General features: G+C 31.7%; 2 protein-coding genes and 1 long non-coding RNA gene across 3 annotated transcripts; 1 reads left to right on the top strand and 2 right to left on the bottom strand.

Moving 5' to 3' along the window:
* Positions 1–3,647: 3,647 nt before the first annotated feature.
* LOC101245109 (PRA1 family protein B4) lies at positions 3,648–5,982 on the bottom strand. Its single transcript, XM_004249015.4, has one exon. The coding sequence runs from the start codon at positions 4,607–4,609 to the stop codon at positions 3,935–3,937; it is 675 nt and encodes a 224-aa protein (XP_004249063.1). The 5' UTR covers positions 4,610–5,982; the 3' UTR covers positions 3,648–3,934.
* Positions 5,983–9,386: 3,404 nt separating this feature from the next.
* On the top strand, positions 9,387–10,796 carry LOC138339050 (uncharacterized). The gene is made up of 2 exons (XR_011212075.1): positions 9,387–9,903; positions 9,972–10,796. It is a non-coding gene; the product is annotated as an uncharacterized lncRNA (long non-coding RNA).
* Positions 10,797–13,334: 2,538 nt separating this feature from the next.
* On the bottom strand, positions 13,335–15,144 carry LOC138338958 (uncharacterized). Its single transcript, XM_069290059.1, has 3 exons — positions 14,949–15,144; positions 14,757–14,842; positions 13,335–14,528 (listed from the first exon to the last, which is right to left on the bottom strand). The coding sequence occupies exons 1-3, from the start codon at positions 15,142–15,144 to the stop codon at positions 13,335–13,337; spliced, it is 1,476 nt and encodes a 491-aa protein (XP_069146160.1).
* Between the last annotated feature and the right edge of the window lie 789 nt (positions 15,145–15,933).

Raw genomic sequence — 15,933 nt, 5'->3', positions numbered from 1 at the left:
TAAATTATATGTCAAATTAAATAATATCACATTTGAAATCAAATATATTTTATAAATTAAAGGCAAAAAAAATGTTATTATCTTTTAATGCTTTGGTGGCTGTCCTGTCTATTTTCTTGGTGACCACGATTTTTGTGTATTTTTTTATTCTTTCCACTTCTGTAGAGATCTTTCAGTTTCTACATTACAATTTTGTGACTATTTGTTTCTTGTGCGCAAAGTTAATACCAAAAGGCCACATAAGAAAATACATAATATTCTTTCTGTTTCATTTTATTTGATCGATATTGACTTTATATAATTTATGTGACTTACTCGCAAAGAGAAAAGTATAATAAGACAATATGAAAAGGTTACCATAAAATGTGTAATTTACTTGCATGGTTGAAAATAAGTACATTATAAGATAAAAGTTCAAGTAATGTCATTGAACTAAATTCAATTAATGGACAAGGGCCAAATATCCTCTATTTATTTATTGTTTTATAAATATCTCTAGCTTGTTTTATGGGCTAAAGAGTAAAGAATGCCCCTCAATTATCACATTATATATGAACTAAGAGACGGATCTATGATTTAGAGGAGTGGAAATCACATCGTTCAATTAAGATAAAATGATTAATTGTTTTAATTTCGAGTTATAATTTGGATTATTAATTTTAAGTATGCGTGTTGGTATTAATTTCTTTTAGATATTCTGAGATCAGAGATAACTAAACAATTCAATTTTTATGTCATTTTTTAAATTAGAGGTTTTATTCACTTAAATTTTGAGGTAAAAGAAGTTTTTTCATACTAAAATTTAAGCTTGTACAAACCATCTAATGACATTAACTTAATATATTCATATTCCATTGAATTTATGTGTTGTTGGAGAATATCGTAGGGAAAGAATAAAAATCTTAGTTTCAGCCTAGTCATCTTGCTAATAAGAACATTAGAGAAAATCGAAAGAACCTTTAAATTTTTTAAAAATAATCTAATAATAATATTCAATCGTTTAAAAATTTATATTTCTTAAAAACTACTATTTAAATATAATTTTAATAATGGTTAGGTGACGTTCATAATTCAATACTCAATAATTGATAAAGAATAAACATACAACACTCATAACAAGAGATTAATAATTAGTGAAAAAGAAAGTAAGAAAACTAAAAATTATTCATAAAAAAGAGTCGATTTTGAATTAATAAAGAATAGTAAATAAATACGAATAAATGAAAAATATTTTATGCCTTTTACACATTATTGAAAAAAACAAAAAAAGGAAAGAAAAGAAAAAAAAGGAAAAAAGACAAAAAAGAAAAAAATGAGCAAGCAAAAATTAGGTGCTGGCAAAATTTATATATATATATATATATATATATATATATATATATATATATATATATATATATAACGTTTTTTCGAGATTATTGTATGTCATAGGCTCATAGCACCCCCACCAATTCACGTAAATCCGCCTTCACTTTTGGTATGAGTTCGATGTCTCATGCACTTTATATTCTTCCCCTACGCCCTATCAATTTTTTCTTTAAAAATACTATTGAATCTAATTTAATATTTATCATCTTTGATTTGAAATGTCTATCAAATTGTTAAATACAAATTTTAACTAAAAGCACACCCTTTTTATTTTTTCTTCTTCTCATCTATAGAACATATTAATTGGAGAAATTTGAATTAATCATGGCTAAGGTTTTAAAAAATAATTGGTAGGAGATCGGCTATGTTCTGAGTAACGATTCTAATTTTCTATAATAATTGATATAAAGTGAATTGTTGTATGAAAAAAGTGAATTATTTTATCGTTTATACAAAGTGAATTATTGTATTTATTTACCTTATTTATATATACACAATGAATAAAAATATACAAACTAGTCTCTATTGCAAATAAAACTATAATTATACTATATAATTATCAAAATTATAATTGTAAAGTCTTATTATATCTATTATGTTGACTCTCGTTCAGTCAAAATCTCGGTAGCTTACTAACCATATTTGCTTTCAATATCATTGAGGTCTAGAAATCATTGAAGATCTTTTAAGGATCCACAACATCGACTTCTTCTAGTTATTCATAGTCTTTATATTCAAGTACTCAACTTTTCACCTTCTACTATATCTTCTTTATTAGATATTATAATGTGTAAATATCATAACTTTCACAATTTTCAACTTTTCGTATTCATAACCTTTAAATATTAAATATGAAATCTTATGCTATTCCTCCATTATTTTATGTATAAATTTATATTTTTTGTTTTATAATGTATATCCTGTTCGAAGTTATCCTTCATTTTCACGATAACATTATAGTCATGCTTTTATTTGGCTTGAAAAAGAAGAAGAAGACTTTTGAATAGTAATAGATTTGTGTAGTGGATATTGATAAGAGTTTAGATAATTATAAATTGATTTAATTCTTTTCCCTTCTATTTTTTTAATGATATGTGCATTCTACTAAATATCACCATTGCATTATTTTCATGCTTTTATTTTTTTTAAATGATATATCTATTTTTTTAATGATATATAAGACCGAAAGGCTTATGCTGCTCCTTTTTTATTCGAAATAAATAGTGTCTATGGGAATTCACCGTAAACTCCTTTTCTGGTATAGCCCTTTCTTATGAATCAGTTCCCCGGGTACAAGGAATGAGTGCTCCTAATGTCTTCCTCTTTTTCGATTGAGTGATTCACGTGTGTTCAAGTTAAAGCTAAAGAAGAGATAGTAAATCGATCTTAGGCAGAGGCTTGAAAACCATTCCATTGGGAGAAACTTTTGTTGTTGAATTGACAAATTTTGTTGTAATAAATCTATAAAAAGGAATCAATTTTTACCGATTAAATTGAATTTTACATATATATTTTCTCAATAATTTTTGAGCGTACGTATATCATATAGTTCATGTGATACGATGGTTAATGATTGTTGCTAGATGTTACCCTTGATATAATCAATCAACAGTCAGCTTAGTAATGAACCTATGGAAACAGATGCACATTAACGAGGTTCTCATCTTTTCTAATGGATTCACTATTTTTATTGTTTGATGATAAAAATATTGAATCAAAATATTAAGTCTAAATAGTGTGTGGGTGAAATATGGTGAATGGGAAGAATGACAACAATCAAGGTATGAGGTTGCCTTCAAACCAAATATCTCCGATCTTTTATTTACAACTTAACGTTCGATGTTTGATATCTATTTTGACACTCGAGCAAAGCTAAAGAGCCAAGTATGAGATTGCCTTCAAACCAAAAATCTCCAATCCTTTTTGATTAACCACTCAATATTTGATATTTATTTTAAATCTCAATAAATTCGTATTTGAATCGACAAATTTTAATTAAAAGGGTAGAGCATTAGCAATTTCATTTCAATTGAATTTGAACCTCTAATTAAAAATGATATAATATTGTCCACCCCACCTAATAACATTAAAGATCTCCCACAATCCAAAAGGAATAGTATTACCAGTGTTTTAGGATATTTAATTACATTTTTTGACAACAATTTAATACATAAATTGTTCATGTATAGGAAGTATAACAACATGAATAAGAAATAAAACAATTTAATATAGGAGTGGTTATGATGTTCTCTAATTATGTAAATTTAGAATTAAAAACCTTTAGTAAACATATATAACATTCAATATCATATTTATTAACAACAATTAAGAAATGAATCAATCAAATGATAAGACATATAAACTTTGTACTAAACAAATTACACAAACAAAATCCCCAGCAGATCCTGATTATACAATTCCATATTAACTAAAAAAGAAAAAACAAAAAAGAACAATCTCTTTGGGTTAATATAATTTTTGATTATTCTCTTACTCTACTAATCAATTTCAATTACCTTTACAAGAAATAAATTTCCTTGGACCTCAATACGGTGTCGTTGTACCCTCAAACCCTAGCGGAAACAGCAGCGGGGCCAGAGGTAGGGGCGGCGCCGGCCAAGAAAGAGAGAAACCCAGTTGCCGGAGACTCCTGATCGTCAAGGAAAAGATCTTCAGGAACCCTAAAAGCAGCATGTGTACACACAATTGCGAGACCAATCATCAAAGCAGAAACGAGAACAGATCCGACGCTGGTGAGGAAAATAACAACGACGGTGGAAACAATGAGAACTCCAAGCGTTTCCCGTTCAGAAAACTGCCGACCAAATAGAACCAAAGGCGGATCTGATGGACGGAAAAGGTAAAGAAAAAGCCAAGCAGCGAGGAGACCGGTGAGAAGAATGAGGGAAAATGGGTTTGTGATGAGACTGAAAGCGAGGACAACGGCGAGGAGAGAAAGGTAATTGGTACGGAAATAGGAGTAGTTTTTGCGGATACGAAGGGTAGCATCGGAAACAGATTCGGGTTTAGCGAAGGCAGAACGATCAACGAGTTCAGCCCATGGACGGCGATTGGAGAGACCACCTTGGACGGTTTCAGAGATGCGGTTGATGAATGCACGGAGAGCCGGGGTAGGACCCACACCGGTGACGGTTTGTTGGGTATCGGTGGTGGCGACGGTTGTGGAGGTGGTTTGGGGGTTGGAAATTGGAAGAACTGGTGTTGGCGAAGCGGCTGCCATTGTTAAGAATTTCGTTGGTGAAATACAGAGAAGTTTGGTGATTGATTTATGGCTAAAAAAATGGGGATTTTGGTTGATTTATACGATAAATGGAGGGGGTTGACTGATGGAGAAAGGGGATCCAATTTTTCGTCGGTGGATCTAAGCTTGTTCAATGAATTTATTATTGACTAATCACCAGTAATCTCGATCTCTCTCTCTCTCTCACACACACACACACACATATATATATATATATATATATATATATATATATAATATATATAGGGTCTTCACGGATCGGATAGGATTGGTTATCAATTAAAATTAAAATCAAACTGATTCAATCGATTTTAAGATTATTGAAATCAAATCAAATATAATACATATGTTTCAGTTTGGTTATTATCAATTTCGATTTGATTTGATTATTTGATTATTAATCATACACAAAAATAAAAAAATAAAAATTCATTCAAAACGTAAAAAGATTACAACAATTTATTAAAATAAAAAATAGTTAAAATAACTGACATTACATAACTTCCTATTATTAAGTTTACTATGCATAAAGGATCGAAATTCATTATTTTGGTCAGCTTGAAGCATCTCATAAAGTTGTCATAGAGCCTTATGACTCATATACATAAATGATAAAAATCGATAAGATAGGAAAAATTACTTATATAGAAAAAATGATCAAAAGCCTCCTAATCCATACCCAAAATTTCAACTACACACTCCAACTTCACGGGTGTCCCATTACCCACCTAAACTATAATTTTATCTATTTTCTACCCACCTAAGTGCTGACCTGTCATAAGAAGTGTTGTCACCGCCTCTAGACACGTTTGAAGCAAAATTTGACAAAAAATTTCCTCTTCTCCTACAGTCATCTTCCCCACTTTTAAATACCCATTACGTCTTCTTCCCCCACCATTAATCCTTGTTTCTTTAGTAAAAAAATTCACGAATTTCTCTCAAAATCAAGTAGGGTTTAGTTGTTAATGTTCATTTGTACTTCAAATCTTAAATTTAGGATTTGTAATCTGATCTAATTTCTTATTTAGGTTTCTAATTAGAAGTTTGAATTTTCTCAAAATTCATAAAAAAAATAGCAAATAAAATCTTGAATACGCGTTGTATGGATAAATTAGACTCAATGCTCAACGTTGTAGTGAGATACAAACACGGAATTTTGCTGAATTTGCAAACTTCTTGGTCGAAATTAAATTTGGGAAGAAGATTTTTGTGATATCACTTGATAATGCAGAATCGTCTGATGTAAATGCTCTTACTTTTGATGATGCATAATTGTTTGATGATAACCAAAAGGGGAGTAGGAGATGAAAAGAAGGTTTTTTGAATTTTTCTTGCTTCCTTTGTTCTTCTTTTAGTTTAGGGAGAAATGAGGGGAAAAGGGAGAAAAAAAAAAGGGGAGTTTCTAGGTGTGGGTCCCAACGCGTGGAATCACGCAACTTGATTTATTTGGTTTATGTGTTGAGGTCAGCACTTAGGTAGGTAGAAATAGATCAAAATATAGCTTTGGTGTGTAATGGGACACCCGTGAAGTTGGAGTGTGTAGTTGAAATTTCGGATATAGTTGTTCTGAAGTTTTAAAAAGACACCTAAAATATGCAAACGTCCTATTACCCCTAAACAATTATGAACTAATATTATTATATCATTTCTTTTATATTTTTTTGTTTTTCTTATTATTTTAACTTTTTCTCCTTATTATTTTTTTCTCTTTCTTCCTTCTTTAAAAAATCATTTTCGTCTTAATTGAAGTTCCTCACTTTAAATGTCACTTTTTATCACAATTTCATCTCCCTTTTTACTATTATTAGTTTAACTATCTCTTTAATTCAAAACTATATTGAAACATTATATTACATTCAAACAATTTGATAAGCACATTAGATTTCAAGATGATTAGTAGGTATGATTTAGTTTTTTTAATCCAAATTTCAATCAAACTTTTTCAAATTTCGAAGAATTATGATTTTTTTTGAAATTATTATTTCTAGTTATGAAATTATATGAAAATGAGCTAAATTAATGAGATGATCAGGGAGTATCATATAATTTTTATTTTATCCAATTTCAATTAAGTTCTTTCAATTTTCAGAAATTAATTTATTCTTTTAAAATTATGTTTCTAATTTTGGATTTATATGAAAATGAATAGTTGATGATACATCAAAATTTTTAATTATTTTTTAAAAAAAATTAATTTTGTCATCAATAATTTAATAAAGTATAATTAATATAATGAATAGAATTTGACCGGAGAAGAATAACAAAAAGAAAAGAAAAAAATGGGAGTGAGATTCAATTTGACATGAGGGGTGGGAGGTGAAGAGAAAAAAAAAATTAAATGGAAAAAGGTAAAAAATGAAATGAAATTTAAAATAAATTAAAATTAAAATCCAAAAAGTAAGAGAGAGAGAAACAAAACAAAAAGATAAAGGAATTAAAATGAAAAATAATAATAAATTTTTAATTAAATTAACAATTGTCATGTATTGAATGATGTGTGTCTTTTTAAAAATCCCAAATAACTTAAATGGTTATTTTATGTCTTTTCTCATTTTTAAAACTTCTAGATACATAACATTGACTAGTGAAATTCACGTTTACACTTCCTTTTTAACTTCTTTTTTTTTTCTTCTTAAATTCTCTCTTAATTGTTAGCAGTTATTAAATTATTTTAGAACAATTCTCTCTCCAAATGGTTAGCAGTTATTAAATTGATTTCAGAAGGATCTTCTCTTCAGTCAATCAATTTCAAACATCAAAATAGGTGTGACCTCTCTTCTCCATTTTTGTTTTAGTCAAGTTCTTGTTTATTGACAAAAGAGTGTCAAAATGATACAACGAGACTCATGTAAGGTGTTTAAAATGAACATCGTTTACTTAAGGTGAATAAGTGAAACTTCGTGCCAACTTTAACAGGCTGCATCGCGATGGGTTAGACCTAATTATAAAGTTATCAATTAAGAAACGACATGTGTTGAATTCGTACATTCATCACTTGCCTTCAAGAGAGTGTGCATACTCTCTATGTCATGTTAATATTTATGGTGTATTTATTCCATTTTAAATTAGTTTGGGGATAGGGGGAGGGGTAATATGACTCTAGTTATGTTTAGGTATGTGTCCATGAGATTTCAGTTATATTCTACGCGATACTTTTGTCTTATCCCAATATAATTAGATTTAATATTGGGGAAGAGGCGGGGGGCCCTCAGGGAATGACGCCCTGAGGTCGAGGGGGGGGGGGGCTCGGGGCACGACGCCTCATAGACACATCCGAACACAATAACGGCCTGCTTTTGAAAATGATGGTGGAGATATGGCCAAGGGTGGTGACTGGCAAGTATGGGAAACGAAGTCATTGGAGCACCAGTACAAGCAGAGCTCCCCAAGGTCTTGGGCCCAGTAAACACATAAGCAAGCTCTGGGATGATTTCTTTCTCGATGACTCCTTTTTAGTTGGAAATGGAAATTTAGTGAGTCTTTTGAATGATAACTAGCTTCACAAACAACCCCAGAGAATCCCTCAACTAAGATTCTATCTGCTGGCTGTGAACCACAACTCAACAGTAGCACAAAATAGAGCTGGAACCTCCTCAACAACAACAACATCATACCAGTAGTATCCTACTAGTAGGTTCTGAATTTTAGGAGGTTGCACAGTCACCCCCTGGACAGCGACAGGCTAAGTCGTTAAGATGTGGTAGTTCAAGTATGGGATCTTAGTCAGTCTAGGCATGTTATAATAAATTGTTTGCTCAAAATGAAGTGGCCTACTACTGGCCTTGGAGGCTGATTTGTGGAGCTAAACTCCCAAAAAAAATCATGTGTTTTACATGGACAACTATCAGGGAGTCAATCCTTACTGAAGATAACCTTTGGAGAAAGTTTCAACTAGAAAATAAAAAGCATGTAATAAACACTAGTTTTTTTCATCCCTGCAAAGTTGGACGGAGAAAGTAGATGCCACTTTACCTCCTTCTAGCTATACTAGACAAATAAAGGGCAAGACCAATTTCTGTTCATAATGAAAGTAAATCAACATTCATCTTCCCACTCCTCCCTCACCTTCAAAACATCTTTTTTTTTTTTTGAGAAAAGGGTAACTAACAGAACATTTTGTTAAGTTGCCTATCTTTACAAATTATAGGAACCATCACTTATTCCTATTTAATATTTACTACTAGCTCAAAACAACTTATTGGTTAGTCTCGTGAAACTCGAGTGGCTTGAATGAATTGCTTGCGACCTATGGCTCATTAACTTGATTGAGTACTTGTCGATTATGTTACTCAGACTCTCCAAAATTATTGCTGCACCCATGTCAGATTCTCCAAAATGTGCTACTTTTGGAGTATTCGACATGCACCCGTCGACATTTTTGAAGAGTCCGAGCCTTATAGCTTGTAGGCAGATAGTAACTTGTGCCTGGTAAAATAATTGTGGCATATTGACAATAGTTCTTAGAAATTCTATGTGGTGTTTTCCTCGCAGAACATTGGAATGTGCTCACCTAAGCATGCATTGCTCTGGTTAAGATGAGTCCAAGTGGAGCGGATTAGATATTGGGGCTGAGGTATAGTTGTAGTAGTACAATGAAAGCAAGCATTATATTTTATATTTTGAGTGTTTTCATAACAAAAATCATGAGATTGACTTGGATCCCAAAAGCAGGTCATGAATATTCATGGTCTAATCCTTCTATTCTGGCTTATTTTTATGTTTCTGATAAGCGTATTTGGACTTTGATTATGGATTTGTAACTTGGTGATGCTAGTTTTTTTTGAGGTGATAAGTTGATTCCTTGATATCTATATAATGTGATTGTCTTAAAAAAAAATATGTTCTGGTGATCTTGGCACGTCTTTCATTTTGTTTTCTAAAAGATTTTCTTTTCCCTCTCCTCTTTTTTTCAACACCGTCTTACTCTTGTAATTTGCATAATTTTTCTTTTAGTCAGGACTGGACTTTGCAGCATTCAGATGAAGCTTTTGGCAACTCATCAATGGCTAGTGCCTCAGTGGATGGTTTATATTCCACGCCAAATGTACAGACTTTTTGGTCTTTTGAATAAATAAAGAAAGGAAAGGAAAAAATTGGGGATAGAGTACAAGGAACTTGAACACACCCTCTTGTTACTGAAGAGGAAAGTAGCCTCTTTTGGGGGAGGAGAGTTTAGAATGCAACACTTGTTGCAACTTCCTTCTTTCCTTTGAAAAGGAAGAGTTACACTAGCATGATAGGGATACATGTTTCCACACATGGCTTTTGATCAGGTGACAATTAATTATGATACGGCTGAGTATTTCTTTTTTCATCTTTTTGACAGAGAATGTTATCTCAGGTTCTTCCCCTTATCTGATCATGGTTACCACCAAAGGTCTAGAGACTTCGAGGAACAGACACAGCCTTGCCTCCTCCTGTTCAACTTGGAGAAGTTACTGAAGATGAGTTGAAGGAATATGATGGGTCTGATCCCGAAAAAGCCTCTATTGATGGCTATTAAGTGCCAGATTTATGATGTTTCTCGGAGGAGGTATTCTTCTTAATCTGTAAGTAGTGTAAGCTATTTTGCCTTCTATATCTTCAGTTTTCTTGTTTGATGCTTTTTGATTATGACTTGGATTTTTGGAGTGATTTGCGTTTGGTGGTGGATTTTACTTTCATGATTGTGAATTTAGGTGATAGAAATGTAGTATTTTACACGCCATTGCTTAATATTCTGGATTTGGGCTGATGTGTACTGTGTAGGCCTGACAAGCAGTATCCATTCTGTTTTCTTACATTTGGTGCTTGACACGATGGTTTAAGTCTTTGGATGAGATGTTTGATGTTCTCGAATGTCCATTAAGTGTGCAACTCTGCTAGTTTAGGTGGCGATTCTAGTCGAAGGACGAAAGTGGTCCAAAAGGCTTATAGATGTCTTAGGTTCAATTCCTCAAGATAGAAAAGGTGATCTGTGTGTAATTCTTAGACAAGTGGCTTGAGTTCTCCATGTTTAATTCAAATAGCTTCGCTATCATCAGTTCATTTGTTTAGCTAGTAATGAACTAGTCTTTGTAACTAATGTATTCATTTCTTATTTTGTTGTGGTTTTGAGGAAACAGAAAACATATTCAGTTTGTTATTTATCTAGTTCTATTTATTTATGGAGTGGATAAGTTGAATTTATGACTCTTGGATTCCGAAGTCCTTGTCCTTGTTTACTGACAAATCGTCAAATGAAGATGAATTATGTGTTCTGTTAGTCAGTCTCATGTACATTAAATTCATCCACAACTTTAGGGCCTGATAGATCAAATATCTTGATATGAGTCTCAATAAGTTCCTTGCTCAAATGTAAACCTAACATATCAAAAACAATCATTAAGCTTCATGAAACTCTGCGGACTTGTCATCTTTGTGCTTAAATGTGTGTGTTCCTGCAGAATGTTATGGACCTGGGGGACGACCTTACGCTGGAAATGATGCTAGTTAGAGCTCTTGCCAAGCTGTAGTTTGAGGAAAAGGATCTCACAGGGGATATGTTGTCTTGTTTTTCGCGTTTATATATTTTCTCGTATTATCTCAAATTTCGCACAACAGGATATTTCTGGTCAAGTGGGATCTCACAGGGGATATTTCTGGGCAAGTGGTAACCATTTCTCTTTTCTTGCTTCATTTTTTTGTTCCAATTAATTCTCTGTTTCCGGTTTAAGTTTGGCAAATACTTGTTGTTTATTTTTTGTAGTGAGTAAGAAATATTATTGTCTCTACATATTATATTGTTTAATGTGGTATGAATTAGGATCATCTTTTGAATTTTCTTTCCAGATGCTTAATTGCCTTTGTTGTTTATTTGCCCACTAGTATATCGGCACGTGCATTTGCACGTAACTTCATAACCACGAATAAAATGATAAACTTTTAAAAAAATGTTTATAGTGTATAGTTAACTTGAAGAATTTTTTTTTCATTTAGTCCTCCCTTTATTATAATTTTGATATAGAAATTTTATATTTATTCTAAAAGACAAAATAAAGTAGCAAAAACAAACAAGGAGGCACACTATCTTATGATTAACTTCCTTAAAATGTCTTTTTTGTCTCATAGAATAGAGTAAAAATATTGAAATTCTTTCTTAAAATGTCTCTCTTATCTCATAGAATAGAGTAAAAATGTTGAAATTAAATTAATAGTTACACAAGATGTACATTTCAAGAAGATAAAATGTTTGACTTAGTAAAAGATGAAATTCTCCTTCTCATTAAGTAGAATGCAATTAAGTAATTCAAATTTATAAATAAGAGACTTATTAGAAGGAAATAACTAAAGATTTAAAGTGCAATGATTGGTATTTAAATTATGTAATTGTACAAATAAAATATAAATATTTAATTAAATAAATCAAATTTTAATTTAATGGAGAGCCAAATGACAACATTAGTATTCTTACAATTAAAAGTTTGTTAAAACATATTTTACATTTTTTGGTTTAAATATTAATAGGAGCAATATTTGGTCTAAGGATAAAAGGTCTTCTAACTTTTTAAGCATTTTGGTGTATCATTTTTTTTACTTTGGAATTTGAATCTCATGATAATTTTAATGAAAATTCTCCAAAAACTATTGATTTTATCCACAAGCACAAGTAAGAATTATTCTTTACAAATATTTAAAATTTAAGATGCAAAAATGTAATTATTAATAATTTGAAATTAGAATATCTTGTAGGCATTAATTGTTTTACATGCCTTGTACACTATTTTTATGATTGTATTTGTCTCATTTTCTAAAGCAAAAAATACACCCTTCAATCAAATATATTCTTAAAACAAAACTACAAATACAAAGAAAAAGTATCATATATAGTAGCAAGTTTAGCACAAGGCTACCAACGAAAAATTGAAAAATTCTAAGACAATCTTTTTCCTGTTTTTTATTGATAATGCAAATTGAAACAAAGTTATAGTAATAAACATTCAACTTTTGACCATAAAAAAAGTTAAAATCTTTGGAAGACAAATTAATGGAAGTGATATTCAACTACATAAATGAAGGGGTTTTATCATAGTTCTAATCTCGATAAATAAGTTTTAAAAAAACAAATACATCAAGCTTTGATGTTCTAGTAATTTAAGTGTTATTCATTCCTATAATCACATTATGTCTTGTAATCTTGACACAAATCATCTTGCCTTGAAATTTTCTCCACTTGATTAAAACTTCTCTAGTCTTCCACACACAAAAATTGTATCACATATAAATCTTTCTATGAAAATAATGTCAAAAAATTTATATTTATAGGAAAAAAATATAGCTTTGAAATATGAAGATTCACTTACAAAGTTGAAAGGTCAGGTGTTACAAAAATTAAAGACAGATTAACAAAAAATATAAATTAATTTAAAAGATAAACCATATACATGCATCTATTTAAAGGGTAAATAATTTCAAGAAAATAAATTAAATTAGATATTTTAATTAAAAATTATTCTAAAGAAGTGCAACAATCATTAACATTTTTATTAAAATAATGTAATTTAATATTTAAATTAAATATTTAAATACTTTAATAACATTTTAATTTATAATAAGGGTAAAATCATAATTCAACTTTTAAGTTTTTTGGTTCTCTCTTATAATAATATATGATGATTATGTTTTGATTTGAAGTCTTAGTTCACTTTTTGTCTAAGTATATCATGAATCTGCTATGTATTTTGGTTTACTCATTTATCGATCTTTGTTGCATAAGTTGATCTATCTTTCCTTGAGTTACAAACTTCACATGCCTCTCCTTAGCCTCTTTTAGTTTGTTACACCTTTCCTTCAAATTTCCATTTATTCCACAATGGGTGCACAAGAGATTATCAGCTAAAGACGCATATTTGCTATGAGGATTGTATGGTGGTTCTATTTGCTTGCTCCCTAGACCTCTTTTCCCATTGAAACTTTGCTGAGAGATATTACAGAAAATCTTGGAATAGTCGATCCATTTTAAAGAACGACTTAACTCTTTTTTGATTTTCCGTAGATCTTTCCTTAGCTGAGAATTAGTTTCAAGAGAAGCAGCTAACTTAGATTCAGAAATTTTAAGTTTATCCTCCAGTTCTTCCTCATAAATGCTAAGTTTTCTTTTATCATTTTTAGAGGTACTAGGCTCTTCTTCATCAACTTTGTTGTTAAACTCCAATATCCCTACTCCTCTACTCATTTCAGAAATCTGTGTTAGAAAAGCTGCATTTTCATTTTCAAATAAACTTAATTTTTCAGTCAACATTATGTTTTCCGTAGACTGCTTGTCTACAGAATCAATTAGTAGAGCAACAAGTTTCCTCAGACTTTCAGCAGAAAGGTTTCCTAAATCATCTTTCAATTCAAAGAGAGTCACCTCATGTGTATTGTCCTCATCATCTGATTTTGCCATTAAGGAGAAGATTGAGTTGAAAATGCTTTCATCATCTTCTATGGCCATCATAGAGACATCTTCGTGATCTTCAACTTCTTCCCCTGACTTACTCGAATCATCACCCCAGACAGCAAAGGCCATTTTTATCATCTGATCAGCATGTGCCTTCCTTTGAAAGTTGTCTGGCACCAGGTCCTTCTTACGATATCTCACTTCATGAGATTTTTGCATTTGACTTGGACAATCTCTCATAAAGTGACCAGCCTTACCACACTTGTGGCATGAGTCATTAGTTGTTGCTACTCTGCTGGTTGATCCTTTTTTTAGAAGCCTCCATGTTTTTTGATAATCTTTTGGAACCTCTTTGTCACATATATATGCCATCTCAGCCTCCTCTTCAGTCATCTCGCTTTGTGGAGATTTTAACTCAATGTTCTTTCCCTTCTTTGACTCCTTCCCTGTTGCTCCTTGCTTCCTATTTAGCTCATAAGTCTGCAGATTTCCTATAAGCTGTCCATAGGCAAGTTCATAAGATCTTTCGTCTCAGTGATTGTATCCACCTTACTTTCCTAAGATTTTGGAAGAAGCTTGAGAATTTTTCAAACTTGTTTGCACACAGGTATAGGTTCTCCCAATCCTCTGAGCTCATTTATAATGGCAGTGAAATGAGAGTTCATTTCAAATATGGTTTCACCATCCTTCATCACAAAGTTCTCATATTGAGTAGTAAGAATGTACACCTTTTAATCCTTCACCCTCTTGGTTCTTCATGTGCATTTCGAAAACAATCACAAATTTCCTTTGCAGATTCACAAGCTGAGATCCTGTTATATTCATCAGCACCAATACCATAGACTAGGGTTTTTTCGCCTTATATTTATTTTCAATCTTTTTCATGTCAACCTCAGTATACTCCTTTCTGGTCTTTACCTCGAAGGTGGTAGGCTTCATCCTTCACCTCCTTCAAAGGAACATAAGGACCATCCAGGATAACATCCCATAACTCATAGTCTTCTGCATTAATGTAGTCGTGCATTCGATTCTTCCACCACCCATAGTAGTGACCATTGAAGCGAGGTGGCCTTGTGGATGATTGTCCTTCCTCCAAATTCGGTGGAGCAGTCATTCATTCAGGATCTTCCTTTTCTTGGTGTTAACCAAAATGAAAAGTCAAGCTCTGATACCACTTGTTGGAATGTATGTGTGCACTTATCTTAGATGGAACCTGGTCCCTGTAACACCAATGAACAGTAAATAAAGAAAAAAGACAGAAAGTAAAAGAGACAATCACTTTTACATGGAAACCTCCTTGCTCAAGGGAGTAAAACCACGACCTGTTCTCAAGAGGACTTTTCAACAACCACTTTCACTAATCTTCAATCAAGAAAAAGTAAAAGTCGGTTATAAAACAAGAGACTAACTCTATAGTCTCTTCACTAAGCAATACACCCCATTACTTAGCTGAGCAAGAGCAGATACAACACTGCTCAGTAAGGACATAAGTTACTCGTAACCCAAGCCCTTACAATGAAACACCCAAAGTTTGATATATTTCTATCAAGTTTGAAAAAATCCTACAATTTGAGAACAATTACAAGCAAATATGAAAACAACAAATAACAAGAAGAGCTGAAAGCCTTTTGATCAATATCTTGTTGTTTTGATGCTTGATGGTACTTTTGCCTTTTTGATGAATGAATATTATGTTGTGTTTTGTTTGATATATATCATCAAGATTTGTTGTCCATCAAACAAAACAACCTAGTCAATTTTCATTGGAGAAATACTCTGCTCTTCACCAACCTCCCTGATGCAGACAACTATCTGTACTTTTTGCAGATGATATTGGTTCTTCATACTCTGCAGAGGACCGAGTCCTATCATAGCTAATGGAAGTGTTTTCTTCTTTGGCCGT

The sequence above is a fragment of the Solanum lycopersicum genome, chromosome 10, assembly GCF_036512215.1.
Source record: "Solanum lycopersicum chromosome 10, SLM_r2.1".
Classification (NCBI taxonomy): domain Eukaryota; kingdom Viridiplantae; phylum Streptophyta; class Magnoliopsida; order Solanales; family Solanaceae; genus Solanum; species Solanum lycopersicum.
This window is presented reverse-complemented; position numbering and strand designations above follow the sequence as displayed.